The 22,603-nt window shown below is 41.9% G+C and overlaps 1 protein-coding gene across 3 annotated transcripts in view; it reads left to right on the top strand.

Annotated features, from left to right (window-relative positions):
• Positions 1–22,603, top strand: part of PRKCE (protein kinase C epsilon) — a 542,503-nt gene that overhangs the window by 323,836 nt on the left and 196,064 nt on the right. For all 3 annotated transcript variants that reach the window (XM_043918105.1, XM_043918104.1, XM_043918106.1), the window contains exon 4: positions 21,736–21,895. In XM_043918105.1, the coding sequence (XP_043774040.1) occupies positions 21,736–21,895 (160 nt within the window). The remainder of the gene's footprint in view (positions 1–21,735; positions 21,896–22,603) is intronic.

The following is a 22,603-nucleotide window of genomic DNA, read 5'->3' as shown; positions in this document are numbered from 1 at the left end:
TTTTTCTACATCCTAAGCCAGACCCTAATTTATTTTGAAAAAATAAGTATATCACTCTTAGTTGATTCAGGTAAGGGATAATGTGGTCCAGACTATCCTCACAATTTGGTCCTGGATCAGCAACATTAGGATCATCTGTGAACTTGTTAGAAATGAAATTCTCAGCCTTGCTGAATTAGAAATTGGAAATAGGTCCAGTAGTGTATGTTTCATCAAGTCCTCCAAACACTTCTGGTGCATGGTGGAGTTTGAGACTATGCAAAGGTGAAGACTTCAACATTTAAGTTGTTTAGAAGAAAATTGTGATGGAATTGTGTTAATGGACTTAATTTAGGGTCTTCTGTTTTCTAATTCAGATTTGATAAGAAACTGTGGCTATTTCTGACAATGACCATTGACTGGCTATTATCTGAAAGAGAGAAGGACCTTTTTTCCATTTATTCTGGCCTTTAAAACATTTTTCTGAACTCCTTTGCCATCATATTTCAACATCAAACTCCTCCCCTTGAGGAGTGAGAAGCCATTTCTGATACCTAGAGAGCCTTCTCTGGTAGCTCAGCTGGTAAATAATCCACCTACCATGCAGAAGACTCCAGTTCAATTCCTGAGTTGGAAAGATCCCCTGGAGAAGGGATAGGCTACCTACTCCAGTATTCATGGGCTTCCTAGGTGGCTCAGATAGTAAAGAATCTGCCTGCAATATGGGAGGCCTGGGTTCGAGCCCTGAGTTGGGAAGATCCCCTGCAGGAGGGATAGCAACCTACTCCAGTATTCTTGTCTGGAGAATCCCCATGGACAGAGGAGCCTGGTGGGCTACAGCCATGGGATTGTAAAGAGTTGGACACGACTGAGTGACTGAGCACAGAGCGGATTTCAAGCAGAGCATCAACGTGAGAGAGTGCCAAGTCAGGAGTCTAATGGGTGTACAATTCAGGTTGATAGGTTGAGAATCAACCAGAAGTTCTAATTAATGATTTACCAAGTTGCAGGTCACCGTCACCCAGAAATCAAATGGCTGTCCTCTTGAGCTGCATATAAGGGGCGGGGGGAGAATATTGTAAGAGCTTGTAAAAAGCCCCAACCTTCCCCAGTGCCAGAACAAAATTGTTGCCCTGTTCTACCCATTTGGCAGTAGATGCAATAAGAGCTCTGGCCAGAGTAGCTCCAGAATAAAGGAAGGATGCCTTGTCTCTTCAATACTACAGTCTTTTTTTCTCAGGAAGGTGATTTGAAGGAGCCAAAGGTATAATGTTATAGCATCATTTTAGTCGTCCTACCTTAAACGCACACACTACTTTAGCTTCTCACTTCTAATTTTCTAGGTTTGGTCTGGGCCTTTGCCTACTGCTCTCTTTGGAGACAGTGGATAATGTTTATTTAAAAAAAAATAGCAGCATTAATTTTCATCTTTGTAGCTTCAGGAGTGAAAGGGGGACTGACCTGAAGAAGAGGAAAAAGTGACTTTTCCTTCAAGGCCCAGTGTTCCTGCTGACCACAAGCTGGCTTGGGGCAGGTTTAGGGAACACCTTGACCTAAAGCTTTCTTCCCTGCTTGGCTTGAGCAGATAGAAACTTTTTGTTTTGGGAGGTTGTGGCCTATGTGACGAGTATATCTGTTTTTGCATCATACCTCGTGTCTCCTCCTGCCTTTCACAGTTCTGTAGGAAATGCCTGGAAGTGGTACAAATGAGCAAAGTGTGGGTTATGGTCGCATTCCTGTCACTCCCCTGAGCTCCCCCGGCGTGTGTGCTGTGTGATGAGAGTGCTACATCTCTATGAGTTTACATTTTCTGCTGCTTTGCCAGACGTCTGGTTTCCAAAACAACTTTCAGAACTTCTCATCAAACCCTACATTCACTTGAAAGAAATGGGCCTCTCTCTTTCCAGCCTGCTATTAATTTTTTCACACAGTTTTTTCATTTACAGCATTAGAGGAGCAAAGTTCATTTTTTTTAGAAAATCTATAAACTACTTGTTAGACTAATAGAAACAGCATGCTTGAATTTCTTGAGTGTTTTTTTTTTCCAGTTTCTATATAGGAAGAAAAGGGTAGAGAATGGTCATTTGTGTTCTTTAATGTTCGTAGTATGGTGGAGAACCAGTGAACTTTGAAGGAAGATAATCCTTGGTACAAAATCAGGTTCTACCACTTAGTAAGATGTATCCCTGGGTGAGTCACCTAGATTTATTTAGCCCCAGTTTCCTCATTTGCATAATGGGGAGAATAATACCAATCTTGTAGGCTGCCTTCAAGAAGCAAAGGTATGTTTTAATCACAGACTGTATGGTAAATTGTACCTATTATTTCTATTACTAGATTTGTTTACAAATGGAATTTGTCTCTTACTTTAGAATGTAAAATTTCCAAAATTTATCTCCTAACACCACTCTTCCTGCAGGTTCTACATGATTTTTTCTACCTTCCCAGTACAACCTCTCAAAAAGAATCTGAAATTCATCCACACTAAACTCATAATGGCCCTCCCAGAGGATCTGTGTTTTAACAGGGCTTAAAGCCTCAAGCTTAAGAGAAAAACTGACACAGTGGAGCTCAAAGTAGCAGGGATCATTTGCTTTTTAGGATGCCACTATCTCTGAATTCCCAGCTCTCAGGAGCCGGGTCAGCCTAACTCACTTTTTCATAGGCACTGCGATCCATGTGATCATGCTTTTAATATAGCCAGTGTTTGTTTTCCTTTGTCCCTCTCCAGAGGAGGGATAAATGTATAACTCAGAGGCCTGGTACCTAGCATCCTGGAGGCGCTTAGTAAATATTGGCCAAGTGAATGAACAATTGTCACAGTGAAAACATTTTCCTTCCAATGTTTACCCTAAGTCTCTTCCTGCTTGGTTTATCTATTACCTCCTGAATTATAGATATCTATTGCTGAGTAACAAATTATCCTAAATTTAGCAGTTTAAGACAATAAGAAATAGTATTATCCCATACTGTTCTGTGGGCTAGGAATTCAGGAGCAGCTTTAGCTGGATGGTTCTAACCCATAGTCTCTCATGAGGTTGCAGTCAAGATTGTTGGCTAGGGCTCTGGCCAACCAAAAAAGCTCAGCTGGGGCTGGAGGATCCAGTTCCAAGATGGCTGACACTCATGGCTCATGAGTCAGTGTTGACTGACAGAGGAGGTCTCTCCCAGTCAGTTTCCACCAAAATGGACCTCTCCATCAGGCTGCTTGTATGCCAGGACACAGAAGCTGGCTTTCCAAGAGAGAGCCAAGAGTGAGCAAGGTGGAACTTTAGTGTCTTTTATGACCTAGCCTCAGCAGTCCCCCTTTGTCATTTCTGCAAAGTCTGTTTAGTTCCACGAGTCAGCGGGGCAACTCTAGTCATTGTAGGAGGGGCCTGCACAGAGGTGTGAGTCCCAGGAGGCTCGGATCCCTGAGGGTCATCTTGGAGATTGGCCACCACACCTCTCATTCAATCCTTTTTTTTTTTCTCCCAGAAAATGAAGTTTCAAGTTTTTCCTCTAGAAGAATTTCACTTCTCTTCTCTTGAACATCTCACACCTACTAGGGATAGCCAGTCTCACAAGCATGGCTAAGATGTGACAGAGATGTGCTTTGGCCAGAGCAGTGCTCCTCCACTACTCAGGATTCTTGAGACTCTTAAGACTGTGGTAGATCTTAACCTTAGCTTAACCTTTGTTGACTAGCCCTGTTAACGCTTAAACCAAGACCTCCTAAAAGGGCAAGGCAGGTATCTGCACTGTGTTCAGGGCCCAGATTTCCAGATTAGGAAAGTGCTCTCTTTTGTAAGTAAAGACATGGCTCTCTACTGCCCTGAGGTCATAAGGTATAGGATGGGAGCTGGGTTTTTCAGAGAGAAATTGACTTATGGTAGCTGTAAGTATCAATATTTCTTCCTGAGAGTCCTGGTGACCAAGAATGTGTATCTGCAAGAAGCTTGCTGAGATTCAAGGCAGGGTCTGTGACTGGTAATATTTTCCCTCTGGACAGAGGTAACTTACTCACTTGGGGAATTTAATCTCCTCTTGTACTTCATTAGCACTAAGACCCAAGCTGACTGGATCTCCCTTAAGCGTTTGAGGCCTTAGAATATTTTCTTAGTTTCATTAAACTGGAAATTTAAAAAAAATTTCCCTTGCCCCTACTCCATCTTTTGTTCTTGATGGTTTTAATTTTCTGTGTATAGGAGTTTCTAGATATGAGACTCCAAATTTAGCAGATGTCTCTGTTGTTTTGTAGGGCTATTAGAAATACATTTTCCTTGTCACATAGTGGCTGTTCTTTCCACAATGTTCTACCACTATAGATGACAACTTATGGAGAGACAGGAGTTTCCAAGACCCTGAGAAGCAATCCTGGGAATGTCATTGGTTTTTCCAGACTGCAGTGTCCCCTGTATTGAAAGAGATGCCAGCAGCAGGGGCTGGGTCACACCGTGTGTGTGTGTGTGTGTGTGTGTGTAATCAGAGCCTGTGAGCCTTGAAGGGGCACAGGGCTGGATTCTGGCTTTGTTTTCAGTTATTAAAAGCATTATTGTTTTTGATCTCCTTATCCCTCTTTCTACATACAGAATTGTGATCACTATCTCAGTGGAACATAAAACTTGTCAGAAAAAGTTTAAGCAAGTTTTTGAAGTCAAGTGGAAAGATATAAGTTCCATGGGCACTATGGTCTTGATTGTTGTTCACTCGCTAAGTCGTGTCTGACTCTTTGCAACCCCGTGGACTGTGGCACACCAGGCTTCCCTGCCCTTTACTATCTCCTGGAGTTTGCTCAAACTCATGTCCATTGAGTCAATGATGCCATCCAACCACCTTATCCTCTGTCATCCCCTTCTCCTCCTGCCCTCAATCTTTTGCAGCATGAGGGATTTTTCCAATGAGTCGGCTCTTTGCATCAGGTGGCCAAAGTATTGGAGCTTCAGCTTCAGCATCAGCCCTTTCAATGACTATTCAGAGTTGATTTTATTTAGGATTGATTGGTTTGATCTTGTGGCTGCCCAAGGCCTGATAGCCCTGATAGCTGTTTCTGTAGGATGATCCAGGGCTTTTTTAACCTCTGATAAGCTTCCTAAGGAAGGTCCATCCCCCCAGTACCCTGCTCTGGAAACTAGCTGGGAGGGAGGGTGGAAGGAAGGTGACCTTGCTTCTTGGTCAGTGTGGAGGAAGGGATGCAGAGAGTAAGACAAACCCATCTGCTTTTTGGGAAGGTGTGGAGTTCATTTGGCCAATCACCAGCCTGGACTTCATGACTTAATAATCATCCTTACTTCTTTTTATCTTCTTTCACCAGCTCCTTTGTCTTAACAAGTCTTTCATTGCCTGTTATTTTTTTGCTTTTATCTTCTGACTCCCTGAAATTTGTCTTCTTTCTCAGGTAGTCTGATAAATACCCACCTGGCCATCTTCCTTGGAATCCTGCTCAGGACTTAAGATCTCTCTGGGAAAGGCTATGGTTTTTCTTTTTAATTTTAACTTTAAAGTATTAGCAACAGTATGGAACTACCTTAGCAAACAGAGGAGTTTGGGGAAAATAAACAGGTGAGTCTGTCGTGGTAATTTGGGTACCTGTGCACATACTTAATTTTGAGGAGGTCTATGGAGGCTGGGAGGAGGTCTATGGAGGCTGGGAGGAGGTCTGTGGAGGCTGGGATGAGATGGTAAAGGGACCACTTGATATTAAAGGGTGATTTTTAGCTCACTCTGCTCGAACCTTTTTGAATCCTGCCTGCCACTGATTGGATGTTGTGGAACAGCTGATAGCAACAGCACTGATGGATGTGGGTTTTCAGTAAATAATCCCATAACCTTTTTGGCCTGCCTGCCTTGGCATTAAGAGACTTGTAATGTATTTGGAAAGGGGGTTGTCAACCTTCACTGGGCATTGACACTCCCCCCTCTTCATGCTGGGAATGGACAGACGTCCTGCTGACTTCTGCCTTTGCTCTCCCACAGGCATTTTTTAATAGAGCATTTTAGACACATGAACCACGGACATGACCTCATGGACATGAGGTCCTCGGGGCTCAGGTGCCCAGTAATTCAGCAACGGCTCAGTTTGCTGTGATATGAATCACAGGACCATCACTGGCAGCAGCAAGGACTCTGGCCCCACCCTTGGCTGGTGCCCCACTTGGCTGATTTCCCGGGATGAGAAGGCTCTTTGAGCATTTAGCAGGTCTGCCTGAAGGGATTTTGCTCTGCGGCTTTTCTCCTGGCAAGCAGTAACTTTTCCTGGGTCCCAGAAGCATGTGGTAGTTCCAGTGTAACTCCAGTGTTTAATTTTGAATGACTGGAGAAGGGAGGGAATGAATAAATGCTGATAGGCAGGAAGCAAGGAGACTTCCTACTTAAGGATGATCATTGTTCTCCAGTGGTTCTCCATGTCCCCATGTATATCAGAGCCTGGGTGGTGGGATTGGGGGGGGCTGCCCTCCCCTTTTCTCCCTGAGGTGCCTTCCCTCAGTGACCATCTGATTGTCCTACCATCCCTGTGTTTGACCTCAGTTTACCCTAGTGCTACTCCCTCTAGCCTGTCAAGTATCCAAATTTTTCACTTTTTTTTTTTCCTAACAAAGCATAAACTAGCTTACGCTTTATTTTAAATAAGTGGACAGAGCTTATGCCCTGCCATGGATACAGAACGGGTCATTCGGAAAGGAAAGATGAGAAAGAAGAAAGTGATTTGTAGTAAATTTGAGATGCTAATCTTGAAATGCCACCAGCGCTCCTCTGATTAGATTACACACAGAATAACATATGTGGACAATTCCAAACCTCTCCTCCTAGACATTTCTGCTTCACATCGTGTGGCTTTCTGGGAAGACATAGATAGTTCAGACTAATCTCTCTCGGGGAATTAATTGCTGTTTCCTCTTTCCTGTTTTGAACAGAAATTTTCTTTAATGTATTGTGTGAGTACAACATGTAGAACGTAGTCTTTGGTATCACATAAATATTTACTTAATCGTTAAAACTCACTGTCATGTAGCATTTATTTCAGCTTGAAAATATTATAAGCTATTTTCCTCATGGAAAATAAAATGAAAAGGCACTGCTCCTTTGATTTTCAGTGCCTAGGTTTTTTTCATTTTGTTTTGTTTCCGTTGATCTTGCATTTTTCACAGTAAGTCCATAAAGTTAAGCCAGAGATTTATTGAATAAATTCCTCAGATACTGAGTGGGAAAAATTCCATCTAGTCTCTTCAGGGGCTTTCCCCACCCCCCAGTCATAACCACTGTTGTCTGGACAATGACGGCAATTCCTTGCTTTGTTAGTGGAGACCCACCTATTAAGGATCAAATCCAAAATATCTGAGAAGAATAATTTAGAGAGTGGCTATGGACCATCCCCTGTGGCTAAGAGTCTGTGCCCAGAATACTGCCCAGCATCCAATATCCACCTAATAAACATTTTTTAGAATGTACAATTTTTAACCCTTCAGAAAGTCTCGATGTGTTTTTCTGTTATATTCTTTGAGGATATTTATCCTTTTCTCTTTCTCATTTTATATAGATATACACTATAGACATATTTCTTAGTTCTTTTTTCTACATATTGTTTCTTGGTGGACTAGGCATGTCTGCTTTTTGAAACCACTGCATTAAATTCCATTTATGTGTGTGCATTGTGAATTAATCAGTCCCCTCTGACTCTCTAAGTCTCCAGTTGAGAGCAGGATGAGTGTGTGGAGAGGTGAATGGGCAGCAGCCAGCAGGAGACTTCCATACACAAAGTTGGGTTCTGGGGACTCAAGCTATTCTGCCATCCTTGTGAAATATGGGTGGATGGGTCAGGGTGGGAATTCTTGAACTTGACACTCACTGTTAGCTGTGTGACCTTGAACAAATCACTTAACCTCTTGAGCTCTTGGTTTCTTCGTTTGTAAGTTGAGGATAGTAGCACCTCATGATGTCAGATGTAAGTTGCTTACAATATCTTGTGTATATGTCATAATACCTCGTGTATTTTTAATAGCACCTTATGGATGTATAACAGTATCTTACATATAAAATAGCACCTCATGGATATAAAATACTTAGAATGGTGCTCACCACGTGATAGGGGCTCATACATGGTAGCTGTTATTTTTCAGCTTCTGAATCATCCAAGATTTGACAGTTATTTAGATAAAACTATCAGGATGTTTGAGTTGTTTTCTTTGTGTTGTGAAATAATCTGCCTTGAAAACTGGATTCACTCTTTGCTTGGCTTCCGACACAAGCCTTCTGAGGATGTTCCCAGTCTTTTCTCAAACTGGTCACATTTCTTACTGCTCTTGTCCTATAGCTGAGTCAGTGTTTTTACCCAGCCCAGTCTTCCCAGGACTACTCCACTCTGGAGGTGGAATGTGCTCCTTCAGAGCCCCTGATGCGCGGGGTGGGAAAAGACAGGGCCGACCCCCTTTTATTCACAGTGGCGGGGCTGAGCTATCTGGAGACAGTCGGACCCCAGCCAGGGGAGGTTTTGTAGTGGGGTGGGTGAGAGTATTCCACTTTCCCTCAATCAGGAGATGTTGTGTTGGCACCTGGGGGAGAGAACACGCCAGCCTGGTGTTTAGACAGAGTCGTTGTAGTACTTCTTCCTGATGGATAAGAAAACAGACGCCTGAAGAGATTAGATGACTTGTTCTAGATTATAACGCAAATCTGGGGTAAAGGCAACATTTGTCCCATCTCCCAGCACCTAGTTCAACCACAGTGGTAGAAAGAGAAGGTCAAAAGAAGGAGGTGAGAAGAGATCAAGAAGACCACCCATGGCACAGTTGCTTGTGGAGAAGACCCCTGTGTGCACTCAAAATCAAGAGTAGGTGATTGATTGAGGGATCACCTGCAGTGAGGAATGATGGTGGTGCCCAGAGGTGGCCAGCCAAGCATATTGGTCCTTCTGACTGGTCCAGGCTCCAAGGGCAGGGGTCTTGGGCAAGCTGGAACTTTGGGCTTGGCAGTCCTTTTTACACATGCCCTCGAAGGAAGTGTCAGCATATGGGGATTCATAACCATCAGCCTATTAGGAATTCCCTGCTAGAGGCATTCAAAGAGCACTGAGTTTAAGGATGCCAGTGACCTTGTGTGGGAGATAGAGTTCAGTCCTGTCATTTGAGCCCCCTTTTTGTGCAGGAGCACATGAGATGAGGTGAGGGAGGTGATGATGAAGCAGTGGGACCTTCAATAATCAGACAGACCAGAAGTGGTAGCAGAGGGTTTGGTGCCAGGGGCTGCCTCTCCCTGTGATTGTGAATGTCCTTCTGGCCTAGACTGAGAAGTCTCAGCCCAAGGAAAAGGGGCTGGGTGAGGCTGATCAACAGAGCAAGAACTGTGAGGTGTGGGTTCTCTGTGCTTCTTCTGCCACTTGCCTACAGCCTGTCAGAGATTCTTCTGAGCTTTGGGGCTGTAAGATACTCATTGGTATAGAAGACCCTAGGAATTTGAGCTTATAGGCAAACCGAAGCCAGCATAAAACACTCTTGCAATGTTGTTAGACATTAAGCTTACCGAAGATCTCATAGCTGCTTCACAGGCTGTCTCCTTAGCTTCATGCCTTTGTGAATTCTTGTTGTTATATCTGAGCAGCCAAGATCTTCATTTACACAGAAAGTTTCACAAGAGTTATCCAACTTTGTGTTGGCCTCTCCCTGACTTGGGTCATCCCTTCTGCTGTTTGGTAGATGCAGCCATAAAACAAAAGATTTGTGTAGGCAGAAAGGAAAGGGAGTAAAGGAAAGGAAAGAAAGAAAGGAAAACCAGTGCTGGTTTTGCCTTGTGGGCTGTGGCAAATGAGCCATCACCCTCGGTGGGTATGGCTGAGTACATCCAGTGAAGTGATGTGAAGCGCATGCTTCAGAGCAAGTCACAGACGTGGGGGCAAGCGGGGTGACCCAGCTCAGAACCGCAGGCAACTGGGGAAGCTGATAAAATGTATCTTGTCTCTCCTGATCTCCAGGCCAACATCTGGTGCCCTTTCCTCCTCATTCATGCTATGTAGTCCCCTACTCCTGCAACATGAGCGACCCTTCCCTTACCTAATGCTTTAGGTGGAAAGAACTGCTATTAAAAATGATTAAAGGACTTCTCTGGGAGTCTAGTTGTTATGACTCCAAGCTTCCAATGAAGGGGTACAGTTTGATCCTTGGTTGGGGAACTAAGATCAGATATGCTGTGCACTGCAGCCAAAAAACGTCATTAAAGAGAGTTAGAGAACATTTTCCAAATATACAAATACATAGTCCCACCATCCTAGTATAACACAATAATTCCTTCATATTACCTTCAACCTGTAGATATGTTTTGTGTTTTTGGGCCTCCTGTTTTCACAGTTTTGGATCACATCTCCCCATGTGCCTACCTAGTCTTCTCTCAACATTTTAAAATTTATATAGATGTAGTATAATTCATTAGATCATTCTTCTGATGTGAGACTATCAAGTTATTTGTTTGAAGGCTGATTAGACATGCCTTGGGGAACATGTATAAGTTATAAGTGTATAACTTTTAGTTTCTGTTGAATTATTGACTTATAGTTACTTACTAAGGAATTGCCTAGTCAGAGGATATGAATCTTTTTGTGATGTTTGCCATGTACGGTAATATTGCTTCTGAAAATATTATGCGACATTGCCTCTAGCAGTGAATGAATAAATCAGTTTCATAGCAGCCTTCCAAACAGCTGATAATACCATTTAAAAACAAATTTGTTTCTTTATTAGGCATTAAATGGTATGTCAATGGTAGGTCAAGACAGCTCTGCATTTTAAGAATTCCTAGTAAGAGTGAATATTTTATATTTCTCCTCCTATAAATTTTATATTTATGTCATTTACACACTTATCTATAGCTAAAGATTTATTGATATGTACATCTCCGTGGTATGTTTGCCATTGAATTGGAAACTAATCAAACGGGAACAAACAAATCCAGGCTGTAGAATGTTCTATAAGACAACATCCTATATTTTCCATAACTTTGTCATAAGAAGGAAATAAGTCAAGAAAATTGTTCTAGATTAGGAGATTAAAGAGACACGGCAAGCAGATAACTTCCTTGAGTTCTAACTAGCTTCTAGATTAAACATTTAAAAACAACAGCAATAGGGGAGGAGCCAAGATGGCGGAGGAGTAGGACGGGGAGACCACTTTCTCTCCTACAAATTCATCAAAAGAATAACTGAACGCAGAGCAAACTTCGCAAAACAACTTCGGATCGCTAGCTGAGGTCATCAGGCGCCCAGAAAAGCAGCCCATTGTCTTCGAAAGGAGGGCTGTATAGTTGGAGAAGTCCTGAGACTACAGGAAGAATAAAACTGAAATCCAGAGGCAGGAGACTTAAGCCCAAAACCTGAGAACACCAGAAAACTCCTGACTACATGGAACTTTAAGTAATAAGTGACCGTCCAAAAGCCTCCATACCTACACTGAAACCAACCACCACCCAAGAGCCAATAAGTTTTAGAGCAAGACATACCACGCAAATTCTCCAGCAAGGCAGGAACATAGCCCTGAACATCAACATACAGGCTGCCCAAGGACACACCTAACACATAGACCCATCTCAAAACTCATTACTGGGCACTCCATTGCTCTCCAAAGAGAAGAAATCAAGTTCCACGCACCAGAACACTGACACAAGCTCCCCTAACCAGGAAATCTTGACAAGCCAATCGTCTAACCCCACCCACTGGGTTAATCCTCCACAATAAAAAGGAACCACAGACCTCCAGAATACAGAAAGCCCACTCCAGATACAGCAATCTAAACAAGATGAAAAGGCAAAGAAATACCCAACAGGTAAAGGAACATGAAAAATGCCCACCAAGTCAAACAAAAGAGGAGGAGATAGGGAATCTACCTGAAAAAGAATTTAGAATAATGATAATAAAAATGATCCAAAATCTTGAAAACAAAATGGAGTTACAGATAAATAGCCTGGAAAAAAAGATTGAAAAGATTCAAGAACTGTTTAATAAAGACCTAGAAGAAATAAAAAAGAGTCAATTAAAAATGAATAATGCAATGAATGAGATCAAAAACACTTTGGAGGGAACCAAGAGTAGAATAACGGAGGCAGAAGATAGGATAAGTGAGGTAGAAGATAAAATGGTGGAAATAAATGAAGCAGAGAGGAAAAAAGAAAAAAGGATCAAAAGAAATGAGGACAACCTCAGGGACCTCTGGGACACTGTGAAATGCCCCAACATTCGAATCATAGGAGTTCCAGAAGAAGAAGACAAAAAGAAAGGCCATGAGAAAATACTCGAGGAGATAATAGCTGAAAACTTCCCTAAAATGGGGAAGGAAATAGCCACCCAAATCCAAGAAACCCAGAGAGTCCCAAACAGGATAAACCCAAGGCGAAACACCCCAAGACACATATTAATCAAATTAACAAAGATCAAACACAAAGAACAAATATTAAAAGCAGCAAGGGAAAAACAACAAATAACACACAAAGGGATTCCCATAAGGATAACAGCTGATCTATCGATAGAAACCCTCCAGGCCAGAAGGGAATGGCAGGACGTACTGAAAGTAATGAAAGAGAATAACCTACAACCTAGATTACTGTATCCAGCAAGGATCTCATTCAGATATGAAGGAGAATTCAAAAGCTTTACAGATAAGCAAAAGCTGAGAGAATTCAGCACCACCAAACCAGCTCTTCAACAAATGCTAAAGGATCTTCTCTAGACAGGAAATACAGAAAGGTTGTATAAACGTGAACCCAAAACAACAAAGTAAATGGCAACGGGACCACACCTATCAATAATTACCCTAAATGTAAATGGGTTGAATGCCCCAACCAAAAGACAAAGATTGGCTGAATGAATACAAAAACAAGACCCCTATATATGCTGTCTACAAGAGACCCACCTCAAAACAAGAGACACATACAGACTAAAAGTGAAGGGCTGGAAAAAAATATTTCATGCAAACGGAGACCAAAAGAAAGCAGGAGTCGCAATACTCATATCAGATAAAATAGACTTTCAAATAAAGGATGTGAAAAGTAACAAAGAAGGACACTACATAATGATCAAAGGATCAATCAAAGAAGAAGATATAACAATTATAAATATATATGCACCCAACATAGGAGCACCGCAATATGTACGGCAAACGCTAACGAGTATGAAAGAGGAAATTAATAGTAACACAATAATAGTGGGAGACTTTAATACCCCACTCACAACTATGGATAGATCAACTAAACAGAAAATTAACAAGGAAACACAAACCTTAAATGACACAATGGACCAGCTAGACCTAATTGATATCTATAGGACATTTCACCCCAAAACAATCAACTTCACCTTTTTCTCAAGTGCACACGGAACCTTCTCCAGAATAGATCACATCCTGGGCCATAAATCTGGTCTTGGAAAATTCAAAAAAATTGAAATCATTCCAGTCATCTTTTCTGACCACAGTGCAGTAAGATTAGATCTCAATTACAGGAAAAAAATTGTTAAAACTTCAAACATATGGAGGCTAAATAACACGCTTCTGAATAACCAACAAATCATAGAAGAAATCAAAAAAGAAATCAAAATATGTATAGAAATGAATGAAAATGAAAACACAACAACCCAAAACCTATGGGACACTGTAAAAGCAGTGCTAAGGGGAAGGTTCATAGCATTACAGGCTTACATCAAGAAACAAGAAAAAAACCAAATAAATAACCTAACTCTACACCTAAAGCAATTAGAGAAGGAAGAAATGAAGAACCCCAGAGTTAGCAGAAGGAAAGAAATCTTAAAAATCAGGGCAGAAATAAATGCAAAAGAAACTAAAGAGACCATAGCAAAAATCAACAAAGCTAAAAGCTGGTTTTTTGAAAAAATAAACAAAATTGACAAACCATTAGCAAGACTCATTAAGAAACAAAGAGAGAAAAACCAAATTAACAAAATTAGAAATGAAAATGGAGAGATCACAACAGACAACACTGAAATACAAAGGATCATAAGAGACTACTACCAGCAGCTCTATGCCAATAAAATGGACAACTTGGATGAAATGGACAAATTCTTAGAAAAGTATAACTTTCCAAAACTGAACCAGGAAGAAATAGAAGATCTTAACAGACCCATCACAAGCAAGGAAATCGAAACTGTCATCAAAAATCTTCCAGCAAACAAAAGCCCAGGACCAGATGGCTTCACAGCTGAATTCTACCAAAAATTTAGAGAGGAGCTAACACCTATCTTACTCAAACTCTTCCAGAAAATTGCAGATGAAGATAAGCTTCCAAACTCATTCTATGAGGCCACCATCACCCTAATTCCAAAACCAGACAAAGATGCCACAAAAAAAGAAAACTACAGGCCAATATCACTGATGAACATAGATGCAAAAATCCTTAACAAAATTCTAGCAAACAGAATCCGACAACATATTAAAAAAATCATACACCATGACCAAGTGGGCTTTATCCCAGGAATGCAAGGATTCTTTAATATCCGCAAATCAATCAATGTAATACACCACATTAACAAATTGAAAGATAAAAACCATATGATTATCTCAATAGATGCAGAGAAAGCCTTTGACAAAATTCAACACTCATTTATGATTAAAACTCTCCAAAAAGCAGGAATAGAAGGAACATACCTCAACATAATAAAAGCTATATATGACAAACCCACAGCAAGCATCACACTCAATGGTGAAAAATTGAAGGCATTTCCCCTGAAATCAGGAACAAGACAAGGGTGCCGACTCTCACCACTACTATTCAACATAGTGTTGGAAGTTCTGGACACAGCAATCAGAGCAGAAAAAGAAGTAAAAGGAATCCAGATAGGAAAAGAAGAAGTAAAACTCTCACTGTTTGCAGATGACATGATCCTCTATATAGAAAACCCTAAAGACTCTACCAGAAAATTACTAGAGCTAATCAATGAATATAGTAAAGTTGCAGGATATAAAATTAACACACAGAAATCCCTTGCATTCCTATATACCAACAATGAAAAAACAGAAAGAGAAATTAAGGAAACAATACCATTCACCATTGCAACAAAAAGAATAAAATACTTAGGAGTATATCTACCTAAAGAAACAAAGGACCTATACATAGAAAACTATAAAACACTGATGAAAGAAATCAAAGAGGACACAAACAGATGGAGAAACATACCGTGTTCATGGATTGGAAGAATCAATATTGTCAAAATGGCTATTCTACCCAAAGCAGTCTATAGATTCAATGCAATCCCTATCAAGCTACCAACGGTATTTTTCACAGAACTAGACCAAAGAATTTCACAATTTGTATGGAAATACAAAAAACCTCGAATAGCCAAAATAATCTTGAGAAAGAAGAATGGAACTGGAGGAATCAACCTGCCTGACTTCAGACTCTACTACAAAGCCACAGTCATCAAGACAGTATGGTACTGGCACAAAGACAGAAATATAGATCAATGGAACAGAATAGAAAGCCCAGAGATAAATCCACGAACCTATGGACACCTTATCTTTGACAAAGGAGGCAAGGATATACAATGGAAAAAAGACAACCTCTTTAACAAGTGGTGCTGGGAAAACTGGTCAACCACTTGTAAAAGAATGAAACTAGAACACTTTCTAACACCATACACAAAAATAAACTCAAAATGGATTAAAGATCTAAATGTAAGACCAGAAACTATAAAACTCCTAGAGGAGAACATAGTCAAAACACTCTCCGACATAAATCACAGTAAGATCCTCTATGACCCACCTCCCAGAATATTGGAAATAAAAGCAAAACTAAACAAATGGGACCTAATGAAACTTAAAAGCTTTTGCACTACAAAGGAAACTATAAGCAAGGTGAAAAGACAGCCCTCAGATTGGGAGAAAATAATAGCAAATGAAGAAACAGACAAAGGATTAATCTCAAAAATATACAAGCAACTCCTGCAGCTCAATTCCAGAAAAATAAATGACCCAATCAAAAAATGGGCCAAAGAACTAAACAGACATTTCTCCAAAGAAGACATACAGATGGCTAACAAACACATGAAAAGATGCTCAACATCACTCATTATTAGAGAAATGCAAATCAAAACCACAATGAGGTACCATTACACGCCAGTCAGGATGGCTGCTATCCAAAAGTCTGCAAGCAATAAATGCTGGAGAGGGTGTGGAGAAAAGGGAACCCTCTTACACTGTTGGTGGGAATGCAAACTAGTACAGCCGCTATGTGGAGATTTCTTAAAAAACTGGAAATAGAACTGCCATATGACCCAGCAATCCCACTTCTGGGCATACACACTGAGGAAACCAGATCTGAAAGAGACACGTGCACCCCAATGTTCATCGCAGCACTGTTTATAATAGCCAGGACATGGAAGCAACCTAGATGCCCATCAGCAGATGAATGGATAAGGAAGCTGTGGTACATATACACCATGGAATATTACTCAGCCATTAAAAAGAATTCATTTGAACCAGTCCTAATGAGATGGATGAAGCTGGAGCCCATTATACAGAGTGAAGTAAGCCAGAAAGATAAAGATCATTACAGCATACTAACACATATATATGGAATTTAGAAAGGTGATAACGATAACCCTATATGCAAAACAGAAAAAGAGACACAGAAATACAGAACAGACTTTTGAACTTTGTGGGAGAATGTGAGGGTGGGATATTTCAAAAGAACAGCATGTATACTATCTATGGTGAAACAGATCACCAGCCCAGGTGGGATGCATGAGACAAGTGCTCCGGCCTGGTGCACTGGGAAGACCCAGAGGAATCAGGTGGAGAGGGAGGTGGGAGGGGGGATCGGGATTGGGAATACATGTAAATCCATGGCTGATTCATATCAATGTATGACAAAACCCACTGGGAAAAAAAATAAAAAAATAAAAAGTGAGTATAAAAAAAAAAAAAAAAAAACAACAGCAATAAAGGACATTTAGGGGACAATTGGGTTTTCCAAGTGGCGCTAGTGGTAAAGAACACACCTGCCAATGCAGCAGATATAATCGATCCCTGGGTCTGGAAGATCCCCTGGAGGAGGGCATAGCAACCCACTCCAGTAATCTTGCCTGGAGAGTCCCATGGCCAGAGGAGCCTGGCAGGCTACGGTCCAGAGGGTTGCAAAGAGTTGGACACAACTGAAGCAACTTTGCATACGCACACGTACAGGGGACAGTCAGGGAGATTTAAATATGAACTGTCTATTGGATGGTTATATCAATGTTAAATTTCTTGACTTTGATATTGTGATTATGTCAGAGAATGTTTTTATTCTTAGGAGATAAACCCTGAAGTATTTAGGAGTGAAGTGTTGCTTCAAATGGTTCAGCAAAACTATATATCATACATTCATCTTATATAATAATATATTGCTACTAATATAATTATAACATAATCATGTCATAATATAATTATGTTAATGACACTAACATATCATGCTGTATTATATATGAATATATAATAGATTATGCATGTTTGATATATATTGCTATTGTACACATAAATGTATATATACACTTACATTTATAAATCTATTCTTTCACTCTCACACCGTGCACGCTCTCTTACCCACACAGGTGCCTGTGCTCCTGCATGCATATGCCATGCATTACCCCCTACCCCATGGAAGCTGCGTTTTAATAGAGACCCTTCACATCAGGGGAAATGCTGAAGGTAATCCATTTCTAGCAGTTTCTCTAGGCCCAACAAGGAGATTCTATGGGACTGAGGAGCCTTGTGGCTCCCCTGTCCAGAAGTGTGTGGAAGGCAGGTGTTCTCATCAGCCAGGAGTCCCATCCCCTTTCTCCTGCAGCCTCGTGTGCAAACCTCCTTGGAACACGAAGTTTATTTACCTGTTCCTTCTGTTGCCTTTAGTCTCCCCACTTACTGAACAGAGAAGCTGACTTTTAACAGGCCATGCACAATGTGTTCTGGGGCAGGAGAACAGAACGTTTTGGAGAAGTTAGATCAGACGGACCCCGCCTTAGCATGGGGTTATCCTTGGCTCTCTTTCTAACCTGCACCCAAGACCCTCCCCTCCCCCCACCCCCCACCTCCCACCCCTTTCAAATTTTAAGCAGCTTTTCTCACAGCATCAGTGCACCCCACAAACAGGTTTTCAAAAGTAAGTGGGGTTTGGCAGAAACCAACGCAATTCTTTAAAGCAATTATTCTTCAATTAAAGAATAAGTAAATTTTTAAAAAGCAAGTAGAGTTAACTGGTTGCTGCATTTATCTATTAAATCAGTTAAACACAGTTTAGAACGTCCAGTTTGGTTACTGTGGTCATTTCTATAAAAAGTTGAGAAATAAGGCCCTCGGGGACCCCATGAACCCCCCATATGACAGCACTTCCTTGAGAAAACTAGATTAAACTCCTCACCATTTTGACTGAAAACACAATTTCCAGAGTCAAGATGAATAGAAAATCTGAGAAATTTGTAAATCAAATTGCATCTTAAACACATTAGAGCTTACTATTGATATATATTCCATGGTAAAGCCTTCTGTGAAAGAATTTGAAGGATGCTTTTGTACAAAGAGAATTCCCATCCCCTGGCCTGAGCTACCCAAGGTTGAGTTTGGGGGGTTTGGATTTTTTGTCGATTAGGTTTGTAGCAACTAAGGGCTATTGAAAAGATTTGTTTTTTAAAATACCATGTTTTTCCAGCTTATACAAATTGAATTTTTTCTAAATATACTGAAAAGTGTGAAGCAGAAATGAAAGTCACCTCTAATTTCACAACTGAGTGATGATTGTCATATTTATGCATGCGTGTGCATATGTAGACATCTCTAGTTAGAAGCAAAACCTTTCCTTGCAAATTTGCTCAGCTGGGTCTTACCCCCTGGGTTGTAGAAAGTAGGAGGTGGTGTGGGCTTTCTATACCCAGAAGGTAATCACTGTCAGAGACTTTGTGAAACAATAGGCACCAGGTAAAAAGGAAACCCCTGCAGCTTGGGGGGTATGAAGCAGGAGGTCCACAGGCAGACCCCCTTCCGGGTCACCAAGGGGCAATCCTGAGAATACAGCCTGGGAGCCCTGTGGGCAGCCTCCAGTCAGCAGTTCTGCACATTTGCCTGGAGGCTGCTTCCCTCTAAAAGCACACACTGGATGTTTGCTCCCCATTGTTCTTTTCCTCCTTCAGTTTGATGTTCTGTCCACCCCTACCCTCTCTGGACTGACAAGATGCTCTTGGATTAAACAGATGTTTGACTGACACATGTGACCACCACGTCAGGGAACCTTGTGTTCAGAGAGGTCCATGCGGAGCAGAGCTTATTCCCCTCAGGACTAACACTATTAGGCTGGGGTGATGGGCGCTGGCTGGTGCAAGGGGGCTGTCGAGGGGATGGAGCCTTCCCAATGTAATTTTGCCCACCTTCCAGGGCTGCTTGAGAGTGTCAAGAGCCTGGCAGGAGACCATAGCCTGCCTTCTCTGTGCTAGAGGAAGCCTCAGGCAGCCCAGCTCTTCCCTAAAGAGAGCCACCAAGTGAGAGCTTTGGAGACTTGCTGTAGGGAGAGTGGGCTGTCCCTCAGAGCAGCAGGTGGCCAGTGGACCCAGGACCTCTCTCTCCCTCTCTGGTATAGAATCTGGGCTCTACCACTGTGTGTGTGTTAGTCACTCAGTCATGTCCGACTCTTTGCCACCCCACGAACTGTAGCCTGCCAGGCTTCTCTGTCCATGGAATTCTCCAGGCAAGAACACTGGAGTGGGTTGCCATTCCCCTCTCTAGGGCTCTACCACTAGATAGCTGTATTAACAGAAAAGGTTACTTGAACTCTTCATTCTTCAGTTTGCAAATCCAAGACATGGGGGTAATAGCGGTACCCTTCAGTTGGGGTTGTAATGCTTCAATGAGTTATCACACATAATGAATTTAGCACGGCACCCACCAGAGTGCATAGATAGCTAAGGTGGCTCAGATGGTAAAGAATCTGCCTGCAATGTGGGAAACCCAGGTTTGATCCCTGGGTCAGGAAGATCCCCTGGAGAAGGAAATAGCAACCCCCTCCAGTATTCTTGCCTGGAGAATCCCATGGACAAAGGAGCCTGGTGGGCTACAGTCCATGGGGTCACAAAGAGTTGGACACAACTGAGTGACTAACACTTTCCAGAATGTAAGCCCTTGACAGACGTTAGCTAGCATTGTCAGTGTGTTAGTCTGCTCAGGCTTTAACAAAATACCATAGAATACAGGCTTAGACAGCAGAAAGTTACTTTTCTTTTTTTTTTTGAATGCTATAAAACATTTATTTTTTTCTTCCTCTGTTGCACAACTCAAAATGAAGTTTCGAAGATACTATGTTTATTTTTTTCATACAAGAATAATGTTTAGGGTGTGAATATATTTGAGAATTCACCTGTAAACATATAATGTGCTTACATGTGTGAGTGTTCTTCACAAGTTCTTGTTTCATTTGTATAAAGCTGCTATATTTGTCTTTTTTTTTTTCATTTATTTTTATTAGTTGGAGGCTAATTACTTTACAATATTGTAGTGGGTTTTGTCATACACTGACATGATTCAGCCATGGAGTTACATGTATTCCCCATCCCAATCCCCCCTCCCACCTCCCTCTCTACCCGATCCCTCTGGGTCTTCCCAGTGCACCAGGCCCGAGCACTTGTTTCATGCATCCAACCTGGGCTGGTGATCTGTTTCACCATAGATAATATACATGTTTCGATGCTGTTCTCTCGGGATGTTTCGAGAAATTTACCTTTCACAGTTCTGGAGGCTGAAAGTTTGAAATCAGTATCTTTGTGTTCTGGTGAGGACTTTCTGCTGGGCTGGTTTACAACCACCTTCTCGTTATATCCTTTCATGGCAGAGAGCAGGCTGGCTCAGGTCTTTTTCTCTTCTTTTAAGAGCACTAATCCCATTATGAGGGCACATCCTCATGCCTATATTTAATCATTATTACTTCCTAAAGGCCCCCCAACTATCACATTGGGGATTAGGGCGTTAATGTATGTATTGGTGTGTGTGGTGGCACATTCAATACTTAATGGTCATTATTATTTGTATTGTCCGTTTGCAGGGTGTTCTTAGGTTTGGGGCAGTCTTTGAAAGGGAGGGAAGTAAAAAGTGGGGAAGATCTTTCTGTCTCCAGTAGGTCTTAAAGCTCATGGTGGTGGTCTTGAACCTTCTGGAAACTGTCTGCTTTCATAGTGTTCTATTTCCCTCTCCTTTTAACCTTTAGGGAAAGGCTCTTTTTTGCTTTACTCTAGAGAAAAGGGAAGAGGAAGAAAAGTCAGGTTTATTAGACAGCTACTTCTCTGAGCTTGGCATCTGGGTGGGAAGGGAAGTCAACACCATTGACTCCAAGCCACACCCCTTAGGACCATCACCATCATCCCCATTGACAGAGGACAGTGCCTGCAGAGGCTCCAGATGAGGAACACAAGCAGTCCTAGGTCACTCCTCAGAAGTTCCCGTAAGAGTTGAACCTGAGCCCCTGACCCCACACCCTCGCAACATGGAGCTGGTGTGGGGAGGAGTGAAGCGGCCATGCCTGGAGCAGGAGAAGGGTTGGGATGGGGGCCGAGTGCAGCTGTTGTGTGAAAGTGCACAGGCTGGGCCTTGCAGTCACATGGTGCGTACTGGCTGGAGCTAAGTAGTGAGGCTCCTTAGACCCCTGAATCTCTCCACCAGCGGAGGCGGCCCCCCCTCAACCTCCAGATCTCCCAGGCTGGAGTAGCTCTCCCACAGGAGGTTATTTTCAAGGGCTGCTAACCCAAACTGTATTTTCTTCTGTGCTCTTGTCCCTCCTCAGCCCCTAAAGACAATGAAGAACGTGTGTTTCGGGAGCGCATGCGGCCCAGGAAGCGGCAGGGGGCTGTCAGGCGCAGGGTCCACCAGGTCAACGGCCACAAGTTCATGGCTACCTACCTTCGGCAGCCCACCTACTGTTCCCACTGCCGAGATTTTATCTGGTAAGGTCCTCTTTTCTGGAAACCTCTCAGTTAGACTTCTCAGCAGCAAGAGGTGGGGGGAATGGGTCAGGAGATTGGACACTTTATGTAAAAAATGCTTATGTGCTTTAATTCTTTATTTGACTACAGAAGACTTTTCTGCAAGGCTGAGTGGTGCCTGGGGGGCTAGATGGGAAGAAGAAACTATGAATCCTGGTTCCTACATATGGAGATATGTAGGATCATATCATATCTCATATTTAAGGAGTTAAGATTTTATAACCAGTAATGGTATTGTGGTTTTTTTTTTTTAAAGAACTCATAACTTTTAGAGAGGGACTCTGAATTATTTACCAACAGAATGATGGATTTCTTAGATTTGTTTTAAAAAAATAACTGGAAGGAGGGGTGAGGGTCTAGGGTAGAGATGAAACAAGGCTGGCCATGAATTTATCATTGTTGGAGGTACTCACAGGTACCTGAGGGTCTACTATATTCATCTCTCTATTTTTTTTATACATTTAAATGTTTCCATAGAAAGGTTAAAAATATTCCATTGCCAATATTTATAATACAAAACAATTTTTAGTAACTGTCACAACACTGGTGCTGATAGGATGCTGAGATTTCAGAAAAGAGAGAGAAGCATTGGCTGGAGTACTCAGGGAAGGCTTCCTGGAGGAGGTGGCAATTCTCTTTTTATGATGACTAGGATTTTGATAGGCAGAA

Source organism: Cervus elaphus, chromosome 11, assembly GCF_910594005.1.
Source record: "Cervus elaphus chromosome 11, mCerEla1.1, whole genome shotgun sequence".
NCBI classification, from domain to species: domain Eukaryota; kingdom Metazoa; phylum Chordata; class Mammalia; order Artiodactyla; family Cervidae; genus Cervus; species Cervus elaphus.
Note: the sequence above shows the minus strand (reverse complement) of the source record. Positions and strands in the feature narration are given on the sequence as shown.